Source organism: Oncorhynchus tshawytscha, linkage group LG33 (assembly GCF_018296145.1).
Source record: "Oncorhynchus tshawytscha isolate Ot180627B linkage group LG33, Otsh_v2.0, whole genome shotgun sequence".
Lineage (NCBI taxonomy): Eukaryota > Metazoa > Chordata > Actinopteri > Salmoniformes > Salmonidae > Oncorhynchus > Oncorhynchus tshawytscha.
This window is the reverse complement of record NC_056461.1, coordinates 41,320,708-41,344,494: the sequence shown is the minus strand read 5'-3', so window position 1 is coordinate 41,344,494 and position 23,787 is coordinate 41,320,708. Positions and strand designations below refer to the sequence as shown.

At 41.7% G+C, this 23,787-nt stretch overlaps 1 protein-coding gene across 3 annotated transcripts; it reads right to left on the bottom strand.

Annotated features, from left to right (window-relative positions):
- Positions 1–3,349: 3,349 nt before the first annotated feature.
- Positions 3,350–23,787, bottom strand: LOC112259596 (GTPase IMAP family member 4). Of its 3 annotated transcripts, none has more exons than XM_042311036.1 (3): positions 22,627–23,787; positions 20,980–21,561; positions 3,350–6,386 (listed from the first exon to the last, which is right to left on the bottom strand). In XM_042311036.1, the coding sequence occupies exons 1-3, from the start codon at positions 23,234–23,236 to the stop codon at positions 5,338–5,340; spliced, it is 2,241 nt and encodes a 746-aa protein (XP_042166970.1). In that variant the 5' UTR covers positions 23,237–23,787; the 3' UTR covers positions 3,350–5,337. The 3 variants fall into 3 exon arrangements, with proteins under 3 accessions (XP_042166970.1, XP_024290005.2, XP_024289998.2); XM_024434237.2 differs by lacking the exons at positions 20,980–21,561; positions 22,627–23,787 and adding exons at positions 7,176–7,808; positions 8,820–9,071; XM_024434230.2 differs by lacking the exons at positions 20,980–21,561; positions 22,627–23,787 and adding exons at positions 7,176–7,808; positions 8,824–9,070.

Here is a 23,787-nt window from a genome sequence, read left to right as displayed (position 1 = left end):
TTTTAAAGTAAAAAAAAAAAATTGTATAGAAATGCATAAGTCTGTACCTCAAACCTCAAACCCTGGTATCGGCCCTGATCATAATTGATTTAATCTGTAGCCTAATAAACTACATGGTTTCCTAATGGGAGTCATAATGGGAGGACCACACACCATCATCATCGCGCAACTCCCACATTTATTTAGATATGATGGTTATATCAATATTTGCTGACAATGGCGTTTTCATAATACATTTTACACAAAAAGATACCACCAGTATTTATAATTAGTTAATAAATGTGTACCTGAAACAACCTGTTAACATCACTACTGTCATTAATTTTATTTTTATACCATATGACTTTACCTGCATAAAAATTGTGGATCGGAAGATGTCTTCTTGGCCCTGAAAAGTTAGACCTGGACCCGAGGTCACCAATCATACCTGATATATTGTTTAAAGGGGGACCAAGACCCGAATGGACCCGAGGTCACCAATCATACCTGATATATTGTTTAAAGGGGGACCAGGACCCGAATGGACCCAAAGACAAAATAAGTAATGTTTATCAGCCAAGTTGCTCTTCTAGTTAACTAATAGGTCTTTACATGTTGGCTAGGCCTTCTATAAGTCAATACATTCACCTTATTAGCATAAAATACATGTGCTATAAGCTATGTAGAGCTGTTGTTGGGTCCATTCGGGTCCACTCAGGTCTATCAGTTAGTTACATAGACCCGATACCAATCAAACAGGACACTCGGGTCCCGGATCGGGTCTCGGCCGGGTATTCGGGTGGAACCATGAAGACCTTTAGTGTGTATGAATTATTTTCATCCAATGAACCACTATGCTGCATTTGGACACAAATTATGATCTTTTTCCCACTAATTGGTGACATTAGATCTTTTCACATCAGATTAAATTCAGAGCAGATCTGATTTGGACAAAATACCAATTAGTGAATAAAAGATCAGTATTAGACCAAACTCATCCATTTCAGTTATACAATAAAAACACCTCTTTCAGAAGATCCACGTTAAGACTTTTGAAAAGTCAGTCCCACCCACTGTTGAATGTTGTGATGCATCTGTTATTGTAGGTCCCTCCCCGTATCTAAATCTCCCTCCCCCTGGCTAATTCTCCCTCCCCTGGCTAATTCTCCCTCCCCTGGCTAATTCTCCCTCCCTGTGTCTAATTCTCCCTCCCTGTGCCTAATTCTCCCTCCCCCTGGCTAATTCTCCCTCCCTGTCTAATTCTTCCTCCCTGTCTAATTATCTTTCCCTGTGTCTAATTCTCCCTCCCCCTGTCTAATTCTCTCTCCCTGTCTAATTCTCCCTCCCTGTCTAATTATCTTTCCCTGTGTCTAATTCTCCCTTCCTGTCTAATTATCTTTCCCTGTGTCTAATTCTCCCTCCCTGTCTAATTCTCCCTCCCTGTCTAATTATCTTTCCCTGTGTCTAATTCTCCCTCCCTGTCTAATTCTCCCTCCCTGTCTAATTATCTTTCCCTGTGTCTAATTCTCCCTCCCTGTCTAATTATCTTTCCCTGTGTCTAATTCTCCCCCCCCTGTCTAATTCTCCCTCCCTGTCTAATTCTCCCCCCTCCCTGTCTAATTCTTCCTCCCTGTCTAATTCTCTTTCCCTGTCTAATTCTCCCTCCCCCTGTCTAATTCTCCCTCCCCTGTCTAATTCTCCCTCCCTCCCTGTCTAATTATATTTCCCTGTGTCTAATTCTCCCTCCCTGTCTAATTCCTCCCTGTCTAATTCTCCCTCCCCTGTCTAATTCTCCCTCCCCTGTCTAATTCTCCCTCCTTGTCTAATTCTCCCTCCCCTGTCTAATTCTCCCTCCTCTGTCTAATTCTCCCTCCCTCTGTCTAATTCTCCCCCTCCCCCTCCCTGTCTAATTCTCCCTCCCCCTGTCTAATTCTCCCTCCCTGTGTCTAAATCTCCCTCCCCCTGTCTAATTCTCCCTCCCCTGCCTAATTCTCCCTCCCCTGTCTAATTCTCCCTCCCCTGTCTAATTCTCCCCTCCCCCCTGTCTAATTCTCCCCCCTGTCTAATTCTCCCTCCCCTGTCTAATTCTCCCTCCCCTGTCTAATTCTCCCTCCCCTGTCTAATTCTCCCTCCCTGTCTAATTCTCCCCTCCCCCCCCTGTCTAATTCTCCCTCCCCTGTCTAATTCTCCCTCCTCCCTCCCCTGTCTAATTCTCCCTCCCTGTGTCTAATTCTCCCTCCCTCCCCCCTCTAATTCTCCCTCCCCCTGTCTAATTCTCCCTCCCCCTGTCTAATTCTCCCCCTCCCCCTCCCTGTCTAATTCTCCCTCCCCTGTCTAATTCTCCCTCCCCCCCCTGTCTAATTCTCCCCCCCTGTCTAATTCTCCCTCCCCTGTCTAATTCTCCCTCCCCTGTCTAATTCTCCCTCCCCCTGTCTAATTCTCCCTCCCCTGTCTAATTCCTCCCCTCCCCCCCTGTCTAATTCTCCCTCCCCTGTCTAATTCTCCCTCCCTGTGTCTAATTCTCCCTCCCCTGTCTAATTCTCCCTCCCTCTGTCTAATTCTCCCTCCCTCTGTCTAATTCTCCCTCCCTCTGTCTAATTCTCCCCCCCCCCCTCCCTGTCTAATTCTCCCTCCCCTGTCTAATTCTCCCTCCCTGTGTCTAAATCTCCCTCCCCCTGTCTAATTCTCCCTCCCCTGCCTAATTCTCCCTCCCTGTCTAATTCTCCCTCCCCTGTCTAATTCTCCCCCTCCCTGTCTAATTCTCCCCCCCTGTCTAATTCTCCCTCCCCTGTCTAATTCTCCCTCCCCTGTCTAATTCTCCCTCCCTGTCTAATTCTCCCTCCCCTGTCTAATTCTCCCTCCCTGTCTAATTCTCCCCCTCCCCTGTCTAATTCTCCCTCCCCTGTCTAATTCTCCCTCCCCTGTGTCTAATTCTCCCTCCCTGTGTCTAATTCTCCCTCCCCCTGTCTAATTCTCCCTCCCTGTGTCTAATTCTCCCCCCTGTCTAATTCTCCCTCCCCCTGTCTAATTCTCCCTCCCCTGTCTAATTCTCCCTCCCTGTGTCTAATTCTCCCTCCCTGTGTCTAATTCTCCCTCCCTGTCTAATTCTGTCTAATTCCCTCCCTGTCTCCCTCCCTGTCTAATTCTCCCCCTGTCTAATTCTCCCCCCTGTCTAATTCTCCCCCCCTGTCTAATTCTCCCTCCCTGTCTAATTCTCCCTCCCCTGTCTAATTCTCCCTCCCTGTGTCTAATTCTCCCTCCCTGTGTCTAATTCTCCCTCCCCGTGTCTAATTCTCCCTCCCCCTGTCTAATTCTCCCTCCCTGTGTCTAATTCTCCCTCCCTGTGTCTAATTCTAGGCCATGCATCAAGTTTTTACAAAGTTTTACAAAGTTTATTTGCCATGTGTAAAGGAATAGATTGGAAATATTACTTGAGCTCTCACAATAAAAACACAAAGATCAAGAAACAAATATACAATGTTCATATATACAACAACCAGCAATGAAATGATAAACATGATATGCCTACAGTGGTACAGTGAAACAGGCTGTATGTAGTAATCACCAGTCAGTTACTGAGTATCCACATTGTATACTGTATGTAGTAACCACCAGTCAGTTACTGAGTATCCACATTGTATACTGTATGTAGTAATCACCAGTCAGTTACTGAGTATCCACATTGTATACTGTATGTAGTAACCAGTCAGTTACTGAGTATCCACATTGTATACTGTATGTAGTAACCAGTCAGTTACTGAGAATCCACATTGTATACTGTATGTAGTAACCAGTCAGTTACTGAGTATCCACATTGTATACTGTATGTAGTAACCAGTCAGTTACTGAGTATCCACATTGTATACTGTATGTAGTAACCAGTCAGTTACTGAGTATCCACATTGTATACTGTATGTAGTAACCAGTCAGTTACTGAGAATCCACATTGTATACTGTATGTAGTAACCAGTCAGTCAGTTACTGAGTATCCACATTGTATACTGTATGTAGTAACCAGTCAGTTACTGAGAATCCACATTGTATACTGTATGTAGTAATCACCAGTCAGTTACTGAGTATCCACATTGTATACTGTATGTAGTAACCAGTCAGTTACTGAGTATCCACATTGTATACTGTATGTAGTAACCACCAGTCAGTTACTGAGTATCCACATTGTATACTGTATGTAGTAACCAGTCAGTTACTGAGTATCCACATTGTATACTGTATGTAGTTACCAGTCAGTCAGTTACTGAGTATCCACATTGTATACTGTATGTAGTAACCAGTCAGTTACTGAGAATCCACATTGTATACTGTATGTAGTAACCAGTCAGTTACTGAGTATCCACATTGTATACTGTATGTAGTAACCAGTCAGTTACTGAGTATCCACATTGTATACTGTATGTAGTAACCAGTCAGTTACTGAGTATCCACATTGTATACTGTATGTAGTAACCAGTCAGTCAGTTACTGAGTATCCACATTGTATACTGTATGTAGTAACCACCAATCAGTAACTGAGTATCCACATTGTATACTGTATGTAGTAACCAGTCAGTTACTGAGTATCCACATTGTATACTGTATGTAGTAACCAGTCAGTCAGCTCCTCAGTAGCCACACTGTCTGAGTCTGGAGATCTGTGTTTAATACTACAGTATCGTCTACCGGACCATAGTGGTGACAACAGTTCAGGACCAGGCTGACGAGGGTCCTAGGAATTATACATGAAACAAAACCATGAGTGTTGAGTTGAAGGAATGGCTGTAGTCTGGTGCTGACTTGACATAAGGTGTAACCTGGGACTGTTGGATCCGTACGGTTAAGATCTGGAGATGTTTAAACTGTATGAAAATCCGAAAAATGGTCATGTTGTTACATGAAACATTCACAATGTCCAGTCACTATCTATTTCACATACCTCTATGCATTTGACAAAACATTTTAGTGATGCCCATTATTTTGACTGTTAGCATGCAACACACTACAGGACACATATGTTATAACTGTGCTGCCCTTGTACAACACACTACAGGACACATACGTTATAACTGTGCTGCCCTTGTACAACACACTACAGGACACATACGTTATAACTGTGCTGCCCTTGTACAACACACTACAGGACACATACGTTATAACTGTGCTGCCCTTGTACGCTGTACTGACCAACATTGTTTAAGTGGTCGACATGACAGTTAAGGACACGTTTCATTCTGATCCATTCAACTGTGACTTAAAGGAGGTTCATCACATACAGTCAGAGTAGCCTTCTTCATCACAGGTTATGTATTCAATGGAAACGTTTGTGATGAACGCAGACTCAATCACTACAAAAAAAAAGGCTGATTACATGATTTCACAGCTCTTGTCATCTTGTTTTGGCCTCTCCCTCTCCCTTTGGATCCTCTCCCTCTCCATCCACTCCATCATCTCCATTCTCTCCCTCTCCCGCTCCCTCCTCTCCATTCTCTCACTCTGGATCCTCTCAATCATCTCCATCATCTCCATCATCTCCATCCTCTCCCTCTCCCGCTCCCTCCTCTCCATTCTCTCACTCTGGATCCTCTCAATCATCTCCATCATCTCCATCATCTCCATCCTCTCCCTCTCCCGCTCCCTCCTCTCCATATTGAATCTCTCCTCCTCCACCCTCTGGATCCTCTCCTCCTCCTCCCTCTGGATCCTCTCCTCTATCTCCCTCTGGATCCTCTCCTCCTCCTCCCTCTGGATCCTCTCCTCCTCCTCTTTCTTAATCCTGGCTGCATCCTCAAACATCTCATTGGTGTAGCAGGTTCCTCCATTCTCCTCCACCATTCTGTCTATCTTCTCCATCAGCTCTGTGACCTGATCTCTGTTTCCTCTGGCTTTATTGTTGAGGACATGGTACCTCCCCCCACACTGCTCTAACACTCCCCTGATGTCTCTGTTCCCACCAATCAGCTTCTCTATACCGTTACCCTCTAAAGCATCTCCATGGGTGAAGAGGATGATGGCGTGCTTTGCCAGTCCTGACCCAAACAAACTCTCTAGAATTTCAATAGCTTTTTTCTCCTGCTCTGTGAACCTGTCATTCACTCGTAAAACTATGAGGAAGGCATGAGGCCCTGGACTAGACTCATAGATGCTCCTACCAATCTCCATTGCTAATTCTTCAGCAGGAAGCGTTGTGTCAAACAGTCCTGGAGTGTCAACCACACTGACATCCCTCCCATCTACTGCTGCCTGCTTCATTTCTGTTTTAGTTGTTACTGGGGACCAGTTCGATTCAGAATGGAAACTTGTCCCACCCAGGATGGTGTTTCCTGTTGCACTCTTCCCAACACTGCTTTTTCCAAGCAGAACCATCCTTCTCTCTGGGAGATTCCTGATGGAGGAGCTCCTTGAAAGTGTTGAATCTGTGTATAGAGAAATACATCACATTTGATAAACTGATACAGTAAAATGACTACTATCTCATCCCCTGTACAGGCAGTTATTGGTGTACTGAATAATGATGATTTATGTCTGGTGTTTAAATCTTTATGGTGAATGTGGAGTTCAGGTGGGATTTGTAAAAGGGATCTGTCGCCAAGACAACTTATTAAAGTTACAATGGGGGGGATAATTCATTTACATTATTGTTATCCCAGAATAAGAGACCAGAGGGTTATACTACGTAGCGGGATAGAGGAGTTAGCTAGCTAACTTTGGTGAATTCTGAGTTCAACTCGGGATAACTGTTAAACTTAACGAGGACCCCTTTTTCCACGCCTATAGAAAATAACTGTATTAAGTCTCACTAAGTTATACTGTGTGTTATGATTCAAATGCATCCTGTCATTACTAAATGTGTACTGTATTTCAATATTACTATTTTCAACACAAAATAACATCTGATTACTTAAATATTTAATCAATCTTCCTCAAGTATTGTCTCAGTCATTGTCATGAAAACAAAATAACTGGTCTTACAATTCTCAGGCAGGACGACCTATAATCACCTCAGCTACAGGAGACATATGAAAAGATTGTGTTCATAACGTTATCAATGACATGACCTACTGAGCTCTCATCTAGAATATCTAGTTTTCTATCATCAGTATTATACTGCTTCAAAACACAGTATTTCAATCATGGAAACATTTACAGTTAGTCAACATTACATTTCTGGCTGATCCTTTATATAAACAGTTAGTTATACTTACTGAGACAGATGAATGTCTTTTCCAGCAGTGATTTGACCTGCTCAGGATCACCCCTCTTGTTGTTGAACACATGGTATCTTCCACTGTATTTTCTCATCACTTCTGTGAGGTCATCAGAGTCAGCAATGAATTCTTCTATAGTCTGGTCTTCTAACTCATCTCCTCTGGTGAACAGGATCCAGGTTTGCTTCAAAAGACTCTCTCCTAGAAGACCTTCTACTTTACTGATGACCCTCATCTCTTCTTCTGTTAATCTGTCTGTCTTCACCACCAGGAGAAACACACGGGGACCAGATGAGGTTAATTTGAGGACATCCTGGAATTTCTCCTGAATTTGCTCTTCAGATTGATCGGGGTTACAGAATCCTGGAGTGTCATACACGACAAGATCTATTCCTTCAATGGTGACATTTTGTTTCTCAATATTAGCAGTCACTGATTTTAATCTTTTCTTTGAGCGAAAATCTTTGCGTCCCAGGATGGTGTTTCCTGTGGCACTCATTCCTGCTCCTGTTTTACCAAGTAACACCACCTGCAATGGTCTGGATGTCTGTTGCACAGGTTTGGAAAGGTGCCCCATCTTCAAGGAATGATCTTGTTATAGCCGAGCAGTGTGACGTGTGAGGCAGGAATCTAAATACAAATACAATAGAAATAAATACATTATTTTCTAAGATGCAAAATACAGAAAAACAAGTAACAACCCAATGATATGAACAGCCATCACCTGGTTATTACATGTGTAACGGATGTGAAACGGCTAGCAGGTTAGCGGTGGTGCGCGCTAAATAGCGTTTCAATCGGTGACGTCACTTGCTCTGGGACCTTGAAGTAGTAGTTCCCCTTTGCTCTGCAAGAGCCACGGCTTTTGTGGAGCGATGGGTCACGATGCTTCGTGGGTGACTGTTGTTGATGTGTGCAGAGGGTCCCTAGTTCGCGCCCGGGTATGGGCGAGGGCACGGTCTAAAGTTATACTGTTACACATGCAAACTGGAATTAATCATTTACACACACAAAAATGTGATTTGATAATAAAAGGGTAAAGGGTAGTCAAGCAGAACTATAAACAGCCTGGAACATGTCTAGTTAACAGCATTGATTGTTAATCTATAACTGTTTGCAGATGGTAGGCTACAAGCACCCCAATCGGCACACACATCACTTCAACATCTAGTTTTGGTTTATACTTGATGTCAAATATCTTGAATTCAATGTGAAATCAACAAAAACCCCGAACCATGTCATTGCATTTTGGTTAAAAGTTGATTTAAACAGACAGCTTTCCTGCTTTGTTTCAGGAATAGGACTATGTGTCATCGACATTTATCAAAAAACTATCAGTCTTCATGTAAAATTAATTCATTGAAATTACTGTCAATTACTGAAAGAAAAATATTTAGGCTACATATTCTTATTAAATCAGACAACACAATCGTAGCATAACACGATCATATGAACAATAGGCCTGTGTATTGAAAATACGTCTTCAATGACGCAGTTATAATTGTCGAAATCCAGACCACCTTTGAAGCTAACACATTGTTTTTCATGTTGGCCATTATTCTACTGAAGACAGTCCTAGGCTACTAATTATGTAGTAATCTAATAGATTTACATAAATCATTCTAATAAATAACAACTTACCTACTTTCTTATTACAAATTGTAGAGGTTTGCAAATGCTATGGAGTTGAAATTGTTCATCTTCAACAGTTTCACTTTCAGCCTCCGGTGTTCTTATTTTATTTGACACTTAAACCACTCCCCTAAGTTCCCTAGACAGACCCTATGTCATCGTAGCCTTTTTTCCCTGCTGATAAACTCCCAACAAAACTCAGTTTATCAATAACATTTCAAAATGTATCATATAGAAAAAATAATTCATGTGTTGAGGCCAGTAAACAATCATTGTCGGCAAGTGCACTGTCGTTCACAGGCTACTGTCTGCACCTTTTAAAAGGACATTTCCATGACGTTCGTGCAGATCGCATCAGCACAGCGAATGATGCAGATATCGGCTTAGACCTAAATTACCTTTAAAATGTATGCACCTTTAAAACGTATGCACCTTTTAAAGGTAGCCTAGTGGTTAGAGCGTTGGACTAGTAACCGGAAGGTTGCAAGTTCAAACCCCCGAGCTGACAAGGTAAAAATCTGTCGTTCTGCCCCTGAACAGGCAGTTAACCCACTGTTCCTAGACCGTCATTGAAAATAAGAATTTGTTCTTAACTGACTTGCCTGGTTAAATAAAGGTATAAAAAATGTGTGCACCTTTAAAATGTATGCACGGCCTTCTCCTTAGGAACATGTCTAAATGTCCACTACCATCAGAGCCGGCTGCAGATAATAATGATCAGCTTGGGGGAAATCGGATTTTCAACATTTTGATGCCATATTTACAGTAATATAAAATATATGCAACGAATTTTCCACCAACAGGTTTCTGTGCCAATACACCACACAACCAATAAACAAAGCATACCTTCTTCAGGTGTTTCAATAAATCTACTATTTAAAAAAAGCATAGTGTACTAGGGGGTAATTAGTACCCTAATTGCTGACAGAAAATAGCAAGGTTTTGAAATAAATGGGTATGTAGATGAAGGTCATGATGATGGGGAATTAACTACAAAGGGAAATAAATGGCTACAGTTTAAAGAGTAAAAAAATTATGAATCTTAAAATGTCTGTGTGGACAAAGATGCACTGAGAAACTGTAGGTTAACAATAAAACCTACTTTAGAAAAAATAAAAAGCCAGCCAAGACTGCCTTATTTAAGTGTCCATAACTTTTAATGAATAATGAAAATACAAAACAACAAAGTGAAACAAACGAAACAGTCCCGTGTGGTAACGAACACGGAAGAAAAGACCCACAACTCTAAAGGGAAACCAGGCTGCCTAAGTATGATTCAATCAGGGACAACCAGGCTACCTAAGTATGATTCTCAATCAGGGACAACCAGGCTACCTAAGTATGATTCTCAATCAGGGACAACCAGGCTACCTAAGTATGATTCAATCAGGGACAACCAGGCTACCTAAGTATGATTCAATCAGGGACAACCAGGCTACCTAAGTATGATTCAATCAGGGACAACCAGGCTACCTAAGTATGATTCAATCAGGGACAACCAGGCTACCTAAGTATGATTCAATCAGGGACAACCAGGCTACCTAAGTATGATTCAATCAGGGACAACCAGGCTACCTAAGTATGATTCTCAATCAGGGACAACCAGGCTGCCTAAGTATGATTCAATCAGGGACAACCAGGCTACCTAAGTATGATTCTCAATCAGGGACAACCAGGCTGCCTAAGTATGATTCAATCAGGGACAACCAGGCTACCTAAGTATGATTCTCAATCAGGGACAACCAGGCTACCTAAGTATGATTCTCAATCAGGGACAATGATAGCTGCCTCTGATTGAGAACCATACCAGGCCGAACTCAAAACCCAACATAGAAAAACAAACATAGACAACCCACCCCAACTCACACCCTGACCATCTTAAAACAAAGACAAAACAAAGGAACTAAGGTCAGAACGTGACAGCAGCACAATAATTGGCTACAACATTCGTCTTGTAAAGCCTAACATAGTCCAGGTCCTATTGTAAATGACAGTCGATCTATGACTGCTATAAAATGACTGTGTGTTATGTGCTGTGTGAAAGTGAAACTAAACAAACAGGCGCTGACATTTTGTTCAGGACATTTTACTTTGACTGCAGCTCATATCCTCGATCGATGTCTGTAAATACAGAATATATCCAGGATCCTATTCGCATGTACTAATTTACATACATTTCTTATGGAACCTGGTTATAGACAGAATAGAGTCAGTGTGGTTGACACTCCAGACTTCTTCTATGCAACACAGACACAGGAGGGTTTGAGTTCAGAGATAGAGAGATGTATCCATCTGTCTAACCGTGGACCCCATGCATTTATCTTTGTTCTAACTCTTGATACTTTCGAGAGTACAGAGAGAGATAGAGGATAGAGTGGGGAGAGAGATAGGGAGAGAGATGGAGGATAGAGTAGGGAGAAAGATTGACGATAGAGTAGTGGCCATGGGAGGCAATTGTGTATGGAGCAAAGGCCCTGTGAATGTGACAGAGTTCATAAGGGGTTCTCTGATAGGGGTGTTAGCTGAGGCAATGGGAGCTGGATCATACACACTTATAGACATAGCCTGGGGACCGATTTTAAGATGGGTTGTAAGGTCTTCTATAGCCACTGAGATCCAGACTGGGAAATCAGTTGGAACAGCTATGGGTTTCATAGGAGCAGCAGCAGTTGGTGGATTGACAGGAAGGTTAGTTGGCCCAGGAGGAGGAGTGGTGTTAGGAGGATTATCAGGGTTGTTAGGAGGAGTTGGTGTGATGGCGTTAAGAAATAAATTCAAAGACTAGAAAAAAGCAGATATTTCCCTGTGATTCACTTCTGAACTACAGCTCCACTTCCTGTCTCTATATGGGAGGAGCTCTGATTGGACAGTTAGAACATGCACAGTAGATGGGAATGCATCTTCCTATGAATCCCCTCTTCATAATGACGTCATTCTATATTAAAATACCCTTTTAGAAAATGGTGTCAAGGTGTTTAAGACAGAGATTCATGTGAGAGGAGAGTACATAGAGAAGAGCCCTTGATGAATGAGTACATATCATTCTCTATTTCATATTGGCAAGTATAACATTTAGCTTCATATGACATTTTACTGTCTTGGTTATAATGTGAACAGCTAAATGTTTGTGAGCAGGTATTAGTGCATAAACTGCATTACAATGTATTCTACATAGCTCATGAGGCGTTAATACATTATGAAAAGTGTATTCATAGGAGGTGTTACCAACAAAAATATGTTTTATTGTCACACACAGGATGGATGCAGTGAAATGCGTTGTGTCACAGGGTCACCCTCCTGGAGCAAATTGGGGTTTAGTGCCTTGCTCAAGGACACATTGACAGATATTTCACGTTGACAGCTCAGGTTGCTGGCCCAACTCTCTAACCGCTAGGCTACCTGCCACCCTATCTTTGGTGTTAACTCTTCTACATTCTACCATCTTATTCTTAATCTTTCTTTAATTCATATCAAAACACTCCTTCCACACATACTCTGTTTATAGACCAAGAACTGTTGGGGCTGGTCCACCATCACTAAATGTAATTATTTGGTCTGCATGTGAGAGGGGTGTTGAATACTGCAGTCATGTTGCATAGCTGGTAATGGACAGTATTTCAAACTGCATTTTACAATCTTGAAATATACTCAACTAAACTGTATTTTTTTTCTGTTCTTAACAAAGCCAATAATCATATCTATCCAGGTTCATTACTCTGTAAAAAACACAAGTGTGTAATTTGGGGAGGCATGTATTATGTACAAAGTTGTCAAGGAAACCAGTTTGTCTACTTCATAGGCCTCACTCCTCCCATTTGTTGAACGTCAACAGTGAGATAAGTGGAAATGTAAGTCTCACTGTACTTTGTTCACTTGTACAGAAATATGTTGACATCAGATATAAATGAAACCTTGTCCTCACCTGATGTGTTTGTGGTTTATTATGTGCTCTCTATCAAAGGGTTGATATGATTTTATATATTTATGGCCCACAGAGGACAAACAGTACTGACAGGCTGATAGCCAATGATGTTGAATGCAAGATATGCATCCTTTATCTCCACTGCTGAGAGACTCCATTTGCCATCACATCTGATGTGATACTGATGTTAATGGAAGAGTTCTGATCTGGACATAAAATGTAGTAAAATGTGTGTGGGACTAATAATGATACTGTTTAGGACATTAGAATAACAGGTTATTCGTTCTCACACTGACACATTAATATTCATGTCTCAGATAATGCAGTAAAACACATCAGATCTGCCATCTTGTGTAAATAATAGAACTCAACACAGAGTTAGAATTGGTGAATGTACCCAGGTGTCTGTTCTACCTTCACAAACATAGAATATAATAGATGTGGAACTTTATTGCCCATCTAACAATAAAAATGGAAATGTGGATTTTTTAAAAGTCCTAACCCTCCTCATGTGACACAAACACAATGTCAGCTGCAGACCAGCACCCCTGAAGCAGTTACAGTATGTGCCTTGCTCAAGGGCACAACAGCAGTAGGCAGCACTTCACGGTCTGCACTTGTTGTATTCATACGTTAACATTGCCACAGCAAGTGAAGTAGATAATATACAAAAGAGGAATAAACAATAAAACTGAACAGTAAACATTACACTCACAAAAGTTCCAAAAGAATAAAGACATTTCAAATGTCATACTATGTATATATACAGTGTTGTAATGACGTACAAATGGTTCATTAAAGTACAAAACATCTCTGAACTATTCATTCTAAATTTGACTTCCTGTTTTACAAAATTTCGTGTTAACACAACCATAGTGTTTATTACAACTATTTGTGATTCACCACTTGGATTTGGTCTTATTTAGCAACATTTGGTGTTTTTTACATTGGATAAAAGTAGAGACTCAGAGCTACAAAATGGTAATGGGGTCATATGTAAATGCCAACAAAATAACTTTTTGGTCAGTGTGGTGTGTGTAACGGTTATTTAACTGGGCAAGTCAGTTAAGAACACATTCTTATTTACAATTACGCCCAGACGATGCTGGGTCAATTGTGCGCCGCCCTATGGGACTCCCAATCACGGCTGGATGTGATACAGCCTGGATTCAAACCAGGGACTGTAGTGATGCCTCACACTGTGATGCAGTGCCTTAGACCACTGCATTCATGTGTGTGTGTTAACTATTTAACTGTACTAGAATGCTTAAAAGGCCACTAAAAAGTTTAATACCGGTTATCGGTATCGTTTTTCTTGGCAAGGAAAATATCGGATATCGGTATCGGCCAAAAATGTCATATCGGTGCATCACTACTTCTGACCCCACCAGAGACAGGAACCCCACCAGGACCTCTGACCCCACATGTATTACTGAAAACCCTACAACAGCACACTAACTACTGAAGAACCTACAAAGGAACTCATATCAATGCATTTGTCCCTAAGGTTGCCCCCATTGCCATAACTGTCCCTCCTGCTATCACTGTCAATATGGCTGACACTTCTGGTTTGCCTATAACTGTCAATACAGCTGTACATATGATTGTCCCTATAGATGTGCCTATCTTTGTTGCTATAGATGTACAGTGAGGGGAAAAAGTATTTGATCCCCTGCTGATTTTGTACGTTTGCCCACTAACAAATAAATTATCAGTCTATAGTTTTAATGGTAGGTTTATTTGAACAGTGAGAGACAGAATAACAGCAACAAAACCCCAAAAATGCATGTCAAAAATGTTATAAATTGATTTGCATTTTAATGAGTGAAATAAGTATTTGACCCCCTCTCAATCAGAAAGATTTCTGGCTCCCAGGTGTCTTTTATACAGATAACGAGCTGAGATTAGGAGCGCAGTCTTAAAGGGAGTGCTCCTAATCTCAGTTACCTGTATAAAAGACCTGTCCACAGAAGCAATCAATCAGATTCCAAACTCTCCACCATGGCCAAGATCAAAACAGCTCTCCAAGGATGTAAGGGACGAGATTGTAGACCTACTCAAGGCTGGAATGGGCTACAAGACCATCGCCAAGCAGCTTGGTGAGAAGGTGACAACAGTTGGTGCGATTATTCGCAAATGGAAGAAACACAAAAGAACTGTCAATCTCCCTCGGCCATGGGGCTCCATGCAAGATCTCACCTTGTGGAGTTGCAATGATCATGACAACGGTGAGGAATCAGCCCAGAACTACACAGAGGATCTTGTCAATGACCTCAAGGCAGCTGGGACCATAGTCACCAAGAAAACAATTGGTAACACTAAGCTGTGAAGGACTGAAATCCTGCAGCGCCGCAAGGCCCCCCTGCTCAAGAAAGCACATATACATGCCCGTCTGAAGTTTGCCAATGAACATCTGAATGATTCAGAGGACAACTGGGTGAAAGTGTTTTGGTCAGATGACACCAAAATGGAGCTCTTTGGCATCATCTCAACTCGCCGTGTTTGGAGGAGGAGGAATGCTGCCTATGACCCCAAGAACACCATCCCCACCGTCAAACATGAAGGTGGAAACATTATGCAAAGAGCAGTGGGACAAAATCCCTCCTGAGATGTTTGCAAACCTGGTGGCCAACTACAAGAAACTGACCTCTGTGATTGCCAACAAGGGTTTTGCCACCAAGTACTAAGTCATGTTTTAAAGAGGGATCAAATACTTATTTCCCTCACTGTATATATTTCTGTGCTTCTGTCTGTCTCTTTGGTTGATCCTGTACCTGTTCCCATGGTGTTAGCTATCACTCTCCTATGGATTCAGCTGTCTGTACCCATGTCACTGCCACTAGCACTGCTGCTATCACTCTACCTATGGATTCAGCTGTCTGTACCCATGTCACTGCCACTAGCACTGCTGCTATCACTCTCCCTATGGATTCAGCTGTCTGTACCCATGTCACTGCTGCTATCACTCTACCTATGGATTCAGCTGTCTGTACCCATGTCACTGCCACTAGCACTGCTGCTATCACTCTCCCTATGGATTCAGCTGTCTGTACCCATGTCACTGCCACTAGCACTGCTGTTGCCCATCTCCAGTCTGTTATCTCTGTCCCTATCCCTGCTGCTACAAGTCTTAGCAATCCCCCATAAAACATCCCTACCCCTGTTGCTGGTCCTACCACTATCACTGCTGCTAACAATCTCCCTGCATTTACCACTGTCACTACCAGTGTCCCTATACCTACCACTGCTGCTACCCATAACCTAACCCCTGAAGTTACCACTAACGGGTCCCCTGTCATTACCCCTTCCACTACCACTATCACTATCACTGCTGCTACCACAGATAGCACCTCTACCCATGACAGTATCCCTTCCCCTGCTGGTAGCCCTGAGAGTGTTACGCCCCTGAAAACAGGGGAGAAATAATCACGAGAGTGATATAGTATTGTTTTCTCAATTCAACTTTTAGTTCAATCATTTCACAAAAGTAACACATTACAAAACAACAGAAAAACCATTATACAAATAACACAGCAAAATATCTTATTAACAACGTACATGTTCATTCACAATCGACATAAAATGGCAGCTACTCTCAGTACGATGCTATTCTTCGCTACAACCGAGCAGGGCTAATATTACTCTCTTCAAACTTAACTCTAACTTCCTCAAGACGTTACTAAAGACACACCTTAAACACTCTTAACGTTAGCGAGTTATTACATTTAAATTACTATTTTTTTAATCATCAATAAAGTACCTGAAAACAGGGGAGAAATAAACACGAGAGTGATACGGTATTGTTTTCTCAATTCAACTTTTTGTTCAATGAGAAAAGACCGCGATTTTCCCCAGGAATATGGGTGGAGACCAGAGCAATCGATCTCCGGCTCATAGATTAAGAGCATTTCGTAGATCACAGATGAACACTTTTAGGCACCACAAAATAAAGTAATCAATATAACGTTTACACATTACTCTCACAATTCGTACCCTTTGACAGATTTTAACGTTAACACAATTATATGAATGTTATCAATCTCTATCAACTAATACTGAATGCATCTTCTTTTTAACCTTAGATATTTTAAGATCCTCACATACTATGAACTTACTAATACTTTTTAATGTATAACAGGCCATTAATATTTCCTTTAACCTGTCACAAGAGCAGTACTGATGTCCCTATCATTACCCCTGTCACTAGACCTGCCCATTGTCCTACCATTGCCTACTTTTCTTTGCTATAAATATATTTACAAACTGAATTGGTCCACTCACACAGACAGCTGCATACCTTGACCCCATCTCCAGATAGTGTTGGCATTACTGCTAACTCTGCCCCTCCTTCTGTTCCCATCACTGCCTGTTCACCCCGCTTCATCCAGAAGGCGAGGTCCCATCAAAGCTGGGACCGAGAGACTGAGGTATCATTGCTGCTACTCAGCCACTTTAATAATGGGAATTGATGGGAAATGATGTAAATATATCACTAGCCACTTTACTAATGCTACCACTGCCCTTATTCCTGCCCACTCCCCTGTCCTTACCTCAGTCCCTGTCCTTACCCTGGTCCCTGACCTTGCCCACTCCCCTGTCCTTACCCCAGTCCCAGTCCCTGTCCTTGTCCTTGTCCCAGTCCCTGTCACAGTCCTGCCCCTCCCCCAGTCCCAGTCTCTGTCCTGCCCTACCCCAGTCCCTGTCCCTGTCCTTACCCTGGTCCCCCTTGTTCCTGTCCTTACCCCAGTCCCAGTCCCTGTCCTTGCCCCAGTCCCTGTCATTACCCCAGTCCATGTCCTTGTCCCAGTCCCTGTCCTTACCCCAGTCCCTCCTTGTCCCAGTCCCTGTCCTTACCCCAGTCCCAGTCCCCTGTCCCCAGTCCCCTGTCCTTACCCCAGTCCCCTGTCCTTACCCCAGTCCCTGCCCTTGTCCTTACCCTTGTCCTTACCTCAGCCTGCTTAACTTTAGTTTCTGATTGTACAGAGGATTCCTTATTCTCATAGTGGAAACCTCTATCAAGGTTTGTGTTCCCGATTGTACTCTTCTCAGGATAGTGTTTGCAATGCAGCAGCATTCTTGGTTCTGTTAGATAGTCAGTCCTAACATAGGACAATCCCCTGATGTGTTTGAAACTGTTCAGAGAAAAAGAGAACTGTGAAGAGATGGTAGGCTACATATTTCAAACCACAAATGTTTTGTTAGATGGGCAGATATTTTACTGGCTATATTGTTGTATTTTTTCCATTCATAAGAACTTATACTTATTACTAAGAACTTATTAACAATAATTATTTTGACAAACAATAATAATATATACTATGTATGATTATTTATAAGCATTTATAAACAACTTATTAGTGAACATTATTATAAAGTTATACCACTGTTGGGACGGTCAGCATGAGGTATGCTTCCCTTGGCCTGATTGTCTCAGCCTCCATCCTCGCTCACTAAAGAAAATGTTACATCACATACATCACATGTTACATGCTGTGCTCACAAAGAAAGAACACTGTTTTTTTTTTAGCACGATTTATACTCCCACAAACATATTTTGTCTGCCCTTAAGTTTAGCTCTATTGTAGTGGGGTAATATTTGATATGTGCATTTTTTAAATTTTATTTTACCTTTAACGAGGCAAGTCAGTTAAGAACAAATTCTTATTTTCAATGACGGCCTAGGAACAGTGGGTTAACTGCCTTGTTCAGGGGGCAGAACGATAGATTTTTACCTTGTCAGCTCAGGGATTCGATCTTGCAACCTTTTGGTTACTACTAGTCCAACGCTCTAACCACTAGGCTACCTGCCGCCCCAAGCAGTACCAGTCAACAGTTTGGACACACCTACTTATTCAAGGGTTTTTCTTTATTTTTTACTATTTTCTACATTGTAGAATAATAATGAAGACATCACAACTATGAAATAACACATATGGAATCATGTAATAACCAAACGAGTGTTAAACAAATATTTTATATTTGAGATTCTTCAAAGTAGCCACTCTTTGCCTTGATGACAGCTTTGCACTCTTCGAAATTCTCTCAATCAGCTTCTTGAGGTAGTCACCTGAAATGCATTTCAATTAACAGGTGTGCCTTGTTAAAAGTTCATTTGTGGAATTTATTTACTTCTTAATGCGTTTGAATCAATCAGTTGTGTTGTAACAAGGTAGGGGTGGTATACAGAAGATAGCCCTATTTGGTAAAAGACAAATTCCTTATCATGGCATGAACAGCTCAAATAGTCAAAGAGAAACTAGAGTCCATCACTACTTTAAGACATGAAGGTAAGTTAATCTGGAAAATTTCAAGAACTTTGAAAGTTTCTTCAAGTACAGTGGCAAAAACCATCAAGCGCTCTGATGAAACTGGCTCTCATGAGGACGGTGTCAGGAAATGAAGACCCAGAGTTACCTCTGCTGCAGAAGATAAGTTCATTAGAGTTAGAGTCCTGGAGTGTCAACCACACTGACATCCCTCCCATCTACTGCTGCCTGCTTCATTTCTGTTTTACGTGTTACTGAGGACCAGTTCTGTTCAGAATGGAAACTTCTCCCACCCAGGATGGTGTTTCCTGTTGCACTCTTCCCAACACCCCGTCTTCCAAGCAGAACCATCCTTCACTCTGGGAGATTCCTGGTGGGGGAGCTCCTTGAAACTGTGTATAGAAAAGAAGAGAAGACCAGAGGGTTATACTAATTAGTAAACATTTAATAAATCTTCCTCAAGTATTGTCTCAGTCATTGTCATGCCAAACAAAATAACTGGTCTTTTTCTCAGACTCAGACAATTTCTCAGACAATTCTCAGACTCCAGTCACCCTAGTCATAGACTGTTCTCTCTACACCCGCATGGCAAGCGGAACCGGAGCGCCAAGTCTAGGTCCAAGAGGCTTCTAAACAGCTTCTACCCCCAAGCCATAAGACTCCTGAACATCTAATCAAATGGCGACCCAGACTATTTGCATTGCCCCCCTCTTTTACACTGCTGCTACTCTGTTATCATCTATGCATAGTCACTTTAATAACTCTACCTACATGTACATATTACCTCAATTACCTTGACTAACCAGTTTCCCCTCACATTGACTCTGTACTGGTACCACCTGTATATAGTCTCCACATTGACTCTGTACTGGTACCACCTGTATATAGCCTCCACATTGACTCTGTACCAGTACCCCTGTATATAGTCTCCACATTGACTCTGTACCGGTACCCCTGTATATAGCCTCCACATTGACTCAGTACCAGTACCACCTGTATATAGCCTTGACATTGACTCAGTACCAGTACCCCTGTATATAGCCTGTTGATATAGCCCCTGTATATAGCCTCCACATTGACTCAGTACCAGTACCACCTGTATATAGCCTTGACATTGACTCAGTACCAGTACCACCTGTATATAGTCTCCACATTGACTCAGTACCAGTACCCCCTGTATATAGCCTCCACATTGACTCTGTACCGGTACCCCTGTATATAGCCTCCACATTGACTCTGTACCGGTACCCCTGTATATAGTCTCCACATTGACTCTGTACTGGTACCCCCTGTATATAGTCTCCACATTGACTCTGTACTGGTACCACCTGTATATAGCCTCCACATTGACTCTGTACCGGTACCCCTGTATATAGCCTCCACATTGACTCTGTACTGGTACCCCCTGTATATAGCCTCCACATTGACTCTGTACTGGGACCACCTGTATATAGCCTCCACATTGACTCTGTACTGGTACCACCTGTATATAGCCTCCACATTGACTCTGTACTGGTACCCCCTGTATACAGCCTCCACATTGACTCTGTACTGGTACCCCCTGTATATAGCCTCCACATTGACTCTGTACTGGTACCACCTGTATATAGCCTCCACATTGACTCTGTACTGGTACCACCTGTATATAGCCTCCACATTGACTCTGTACTGGTACCCCCTGTATATAGCCTCCACATTGACTCTGTACTGGTACCCCTGTATATAGCCTCCACATTGACTCTGTACCAGTACCCCCTGTATATAGCCTCCACATTGACTCTGTACCGGTACCCCCTGTATACAGCCTCGCAATTGTTATTTTACTGCTGCTCTTGAATGATTTGTTACTTTTATTTATTTTATTAAGAACTGCACTGTTGGATGAGGGCATGTGAGAAAGCATTTCACTGTAAGGTCTACAGCTGTTGTATTCGGCGCATGTGACAAATCAATTTTGATATAAACAGTTAGCTATACTTACTGAGATAGATGGATGTCTTTTCCAGCAGTGATTTGACCTGCTCAGGATCACCCCTCTTGTTGTTGAACACATGGTATCTTCCACTGTATTTTCTCATCACTTCTGTGAGGTCATCTGAGTCAGCAATGAATTCTTCTATAGTCTGGTCTTCCAACTCATCTCCTCTGGTGAACAGGATCCAGGTTTGCTTCAAAAGACTCTCTCCTAGAAGACCTTCTACTTTACTGATGACCCTCTTCTCTTCTTCTGTTAATCTGTCTGTCTTCACCACCAGGAGAAACACACGGGGACCAGATGAGGTTAACTTGAGGACTTCCTGGAATTTCTCCTGAATTTGCTCTTCAGATTGATCGGGGTTACAGAATCCTGGAGTGTCATACACGACAAGATCTATTCCTTCAATGGTGACATTTTGTTTCTCAATATTAACAGTCACTGATTTGGAACTCTTCTTTGAGACAAAATCCTTTCGTCCCAGGATGGTGTTTCCTGTTGCACTCTTCCCAACACCAGTTTTTCCAAGCAGAACCATCCTTCTCTCTGGGAGATTCCTGATGGAGGAGCTCCTTGAAAGTGTTGAATCTGTGTATCGAGAAATACATCACATTTGATAAACTGATACAGTAAAATGACTACCATCTCATCCCCTGTACAGGCAGTTATTGGTGCACTGAATAATAATGATTTATGTCTGGTGTTTAAATCTTTATGGTGAATGTGGAGTTCTGGGGAGTTCTGGCACACCAAGCCAACTTATTAAAGCTTCAATCTGGGATTTGGGAAACTGTTCAATAGTCAATTCAATTCTTTATATGTATTGATTCTTGAATAATATCACATAAATGCATCATAAGATCATTATAACACAATGTAAGATTTCATTACTCCAATTTTTGCAAACAAAAATGTAAACAAACAGGTCTATAGCTTCAACATATAAAACTCTTGGATGTCATGGACTGTCCGTTATTGCATCTGAGGTTACATTTCCCCAGCCCATCCCAGCTGTATACCACATTAAGTGGCTGAGGGGGACATTGTTGTTATCCCAGAATGTATATCTTTAACCAGAAGACCAGAGAGGTATATTACGTAGTGGGATAGAGGAGTTAGCTAGCTAACTTTGGTGAATTCTGAGTTCAACTCGGGATAACTGTTGAACTTAACGAGAACCCCCTTTTCCACGCCTATAGAAAATACTAGTATTAAGTCACACTAAGTTATACTGTGTGTTATGATTCAAATGCATCCTGTCATCACTAAATGTGTAGTGGGATGTATTTCAATATTCCTATTTTTAACACAAAATAACATCTGATTACTTAAATATTTAATCAATCTTCCTCAAGTATTGTCTCAGTCATTGTCATGAAAACAAAAGAACTGGTATGACAAACTACATAACTGTTCTAACAATTCTCAGGCAGGACGACCTATAATCACCTCAGCTACAGGAGACATATGAAAAGATTGTGTTCATAACATTATCAATGACATGACCTACTGAGCTCTCATCTAGAATATCTAGTTTTCTATCATCAGTATTATACTGCTTCAAAACACAGTATTTCAATCATGGAAACATTTACAGTTCGTCAACATTACATTTCTGGCTAATCCTTTATATAAACAGTTAATTATACTTACTGAGATAGATGGATGTCTTTTTCAGCAGTGATTTGACCTGCTCAGGATCACCCCTCTTGTTGTTGAACACATGGTATCTTCCACCGTATTTTCTCATCACTTCTGTGACGACATCAGAGTCAGCAATTAATTCTTCTATAGTCTGGTCTTCTAACTCATCTCCTCTGGTGAACAGGATCCAGGTTTGCTTCAAAAGACTCTCTCCTAGAAGACCTTCTACTTTACTGATGACCCTCATCTCTTCTTCTGTTAATCTGTCTATCTTCACCACCAGGAGAAACACACGGGGACCAGATGAGGTTAACTTGAGGACTTCCTGGAATTTCTCCTGAATTTGCTCTTCGGATTGATCGGAGTTACAGAATCCTGGAGTGTCATACACGACAAGATCTATTCCTTCAATGGTGACATTTTGTTTCTCAATATCAGCAGTCACTGATTTGGAACTCTTCTTTGAGAAAAATGTTTTGCGTCCCAGGATGGTGTTTCCTGCGGCACTCTTTCCTGCTCCTGTTTTACCAAGTAACACCACCTGCAATGGTTTGGATGTAGCTTGCAAAAGTTTGGATTGGTGCCTGATCTTGAAGGAATTATCAAAACCCTGAGCCATGTCATTGCATTTACGTTGATTTAAACTGACAGCTTTGCAGCTTTGGTTCACCAATAGGCCTGTGTGTCATTGAGTTGTATCATAAATCTATCATGTAAAAGCAGTCCATTGAAATGTATTGTTGGTAGGGTAATATTTAGGCTACATATTCGTATTAAATCAGACATAACACAATCAAGATTGATCATGTCTTCCGTGACGCAATTAGCTTGAAACTTCGTTTTATCGGCATATTCAACAGCGTTTACTAAATATTACCTTCAACAGTGTTATCCTGGGTTCAAGCCATCACTGTTTTGTGATTATTGTTGACGTAAAAATGTTAGCTAACGGTTTAGCAACTAGCATGTTTGACGTTTCAGTGGAAACATTACTATTAACAGCTTTTTGATAAGCGGTTTAGCAAAACAAATACGTCCAGTATTATCGTCATACGGTCCCCAGTTATTGGCCACCTTATTATTTTGTTCAATTAAAAGATATATCCGTTTAATTGTGTTCGAAAGAGAGACACCGACACTCGTCTTCCGGTTAAAAAAAGATACTTGTCC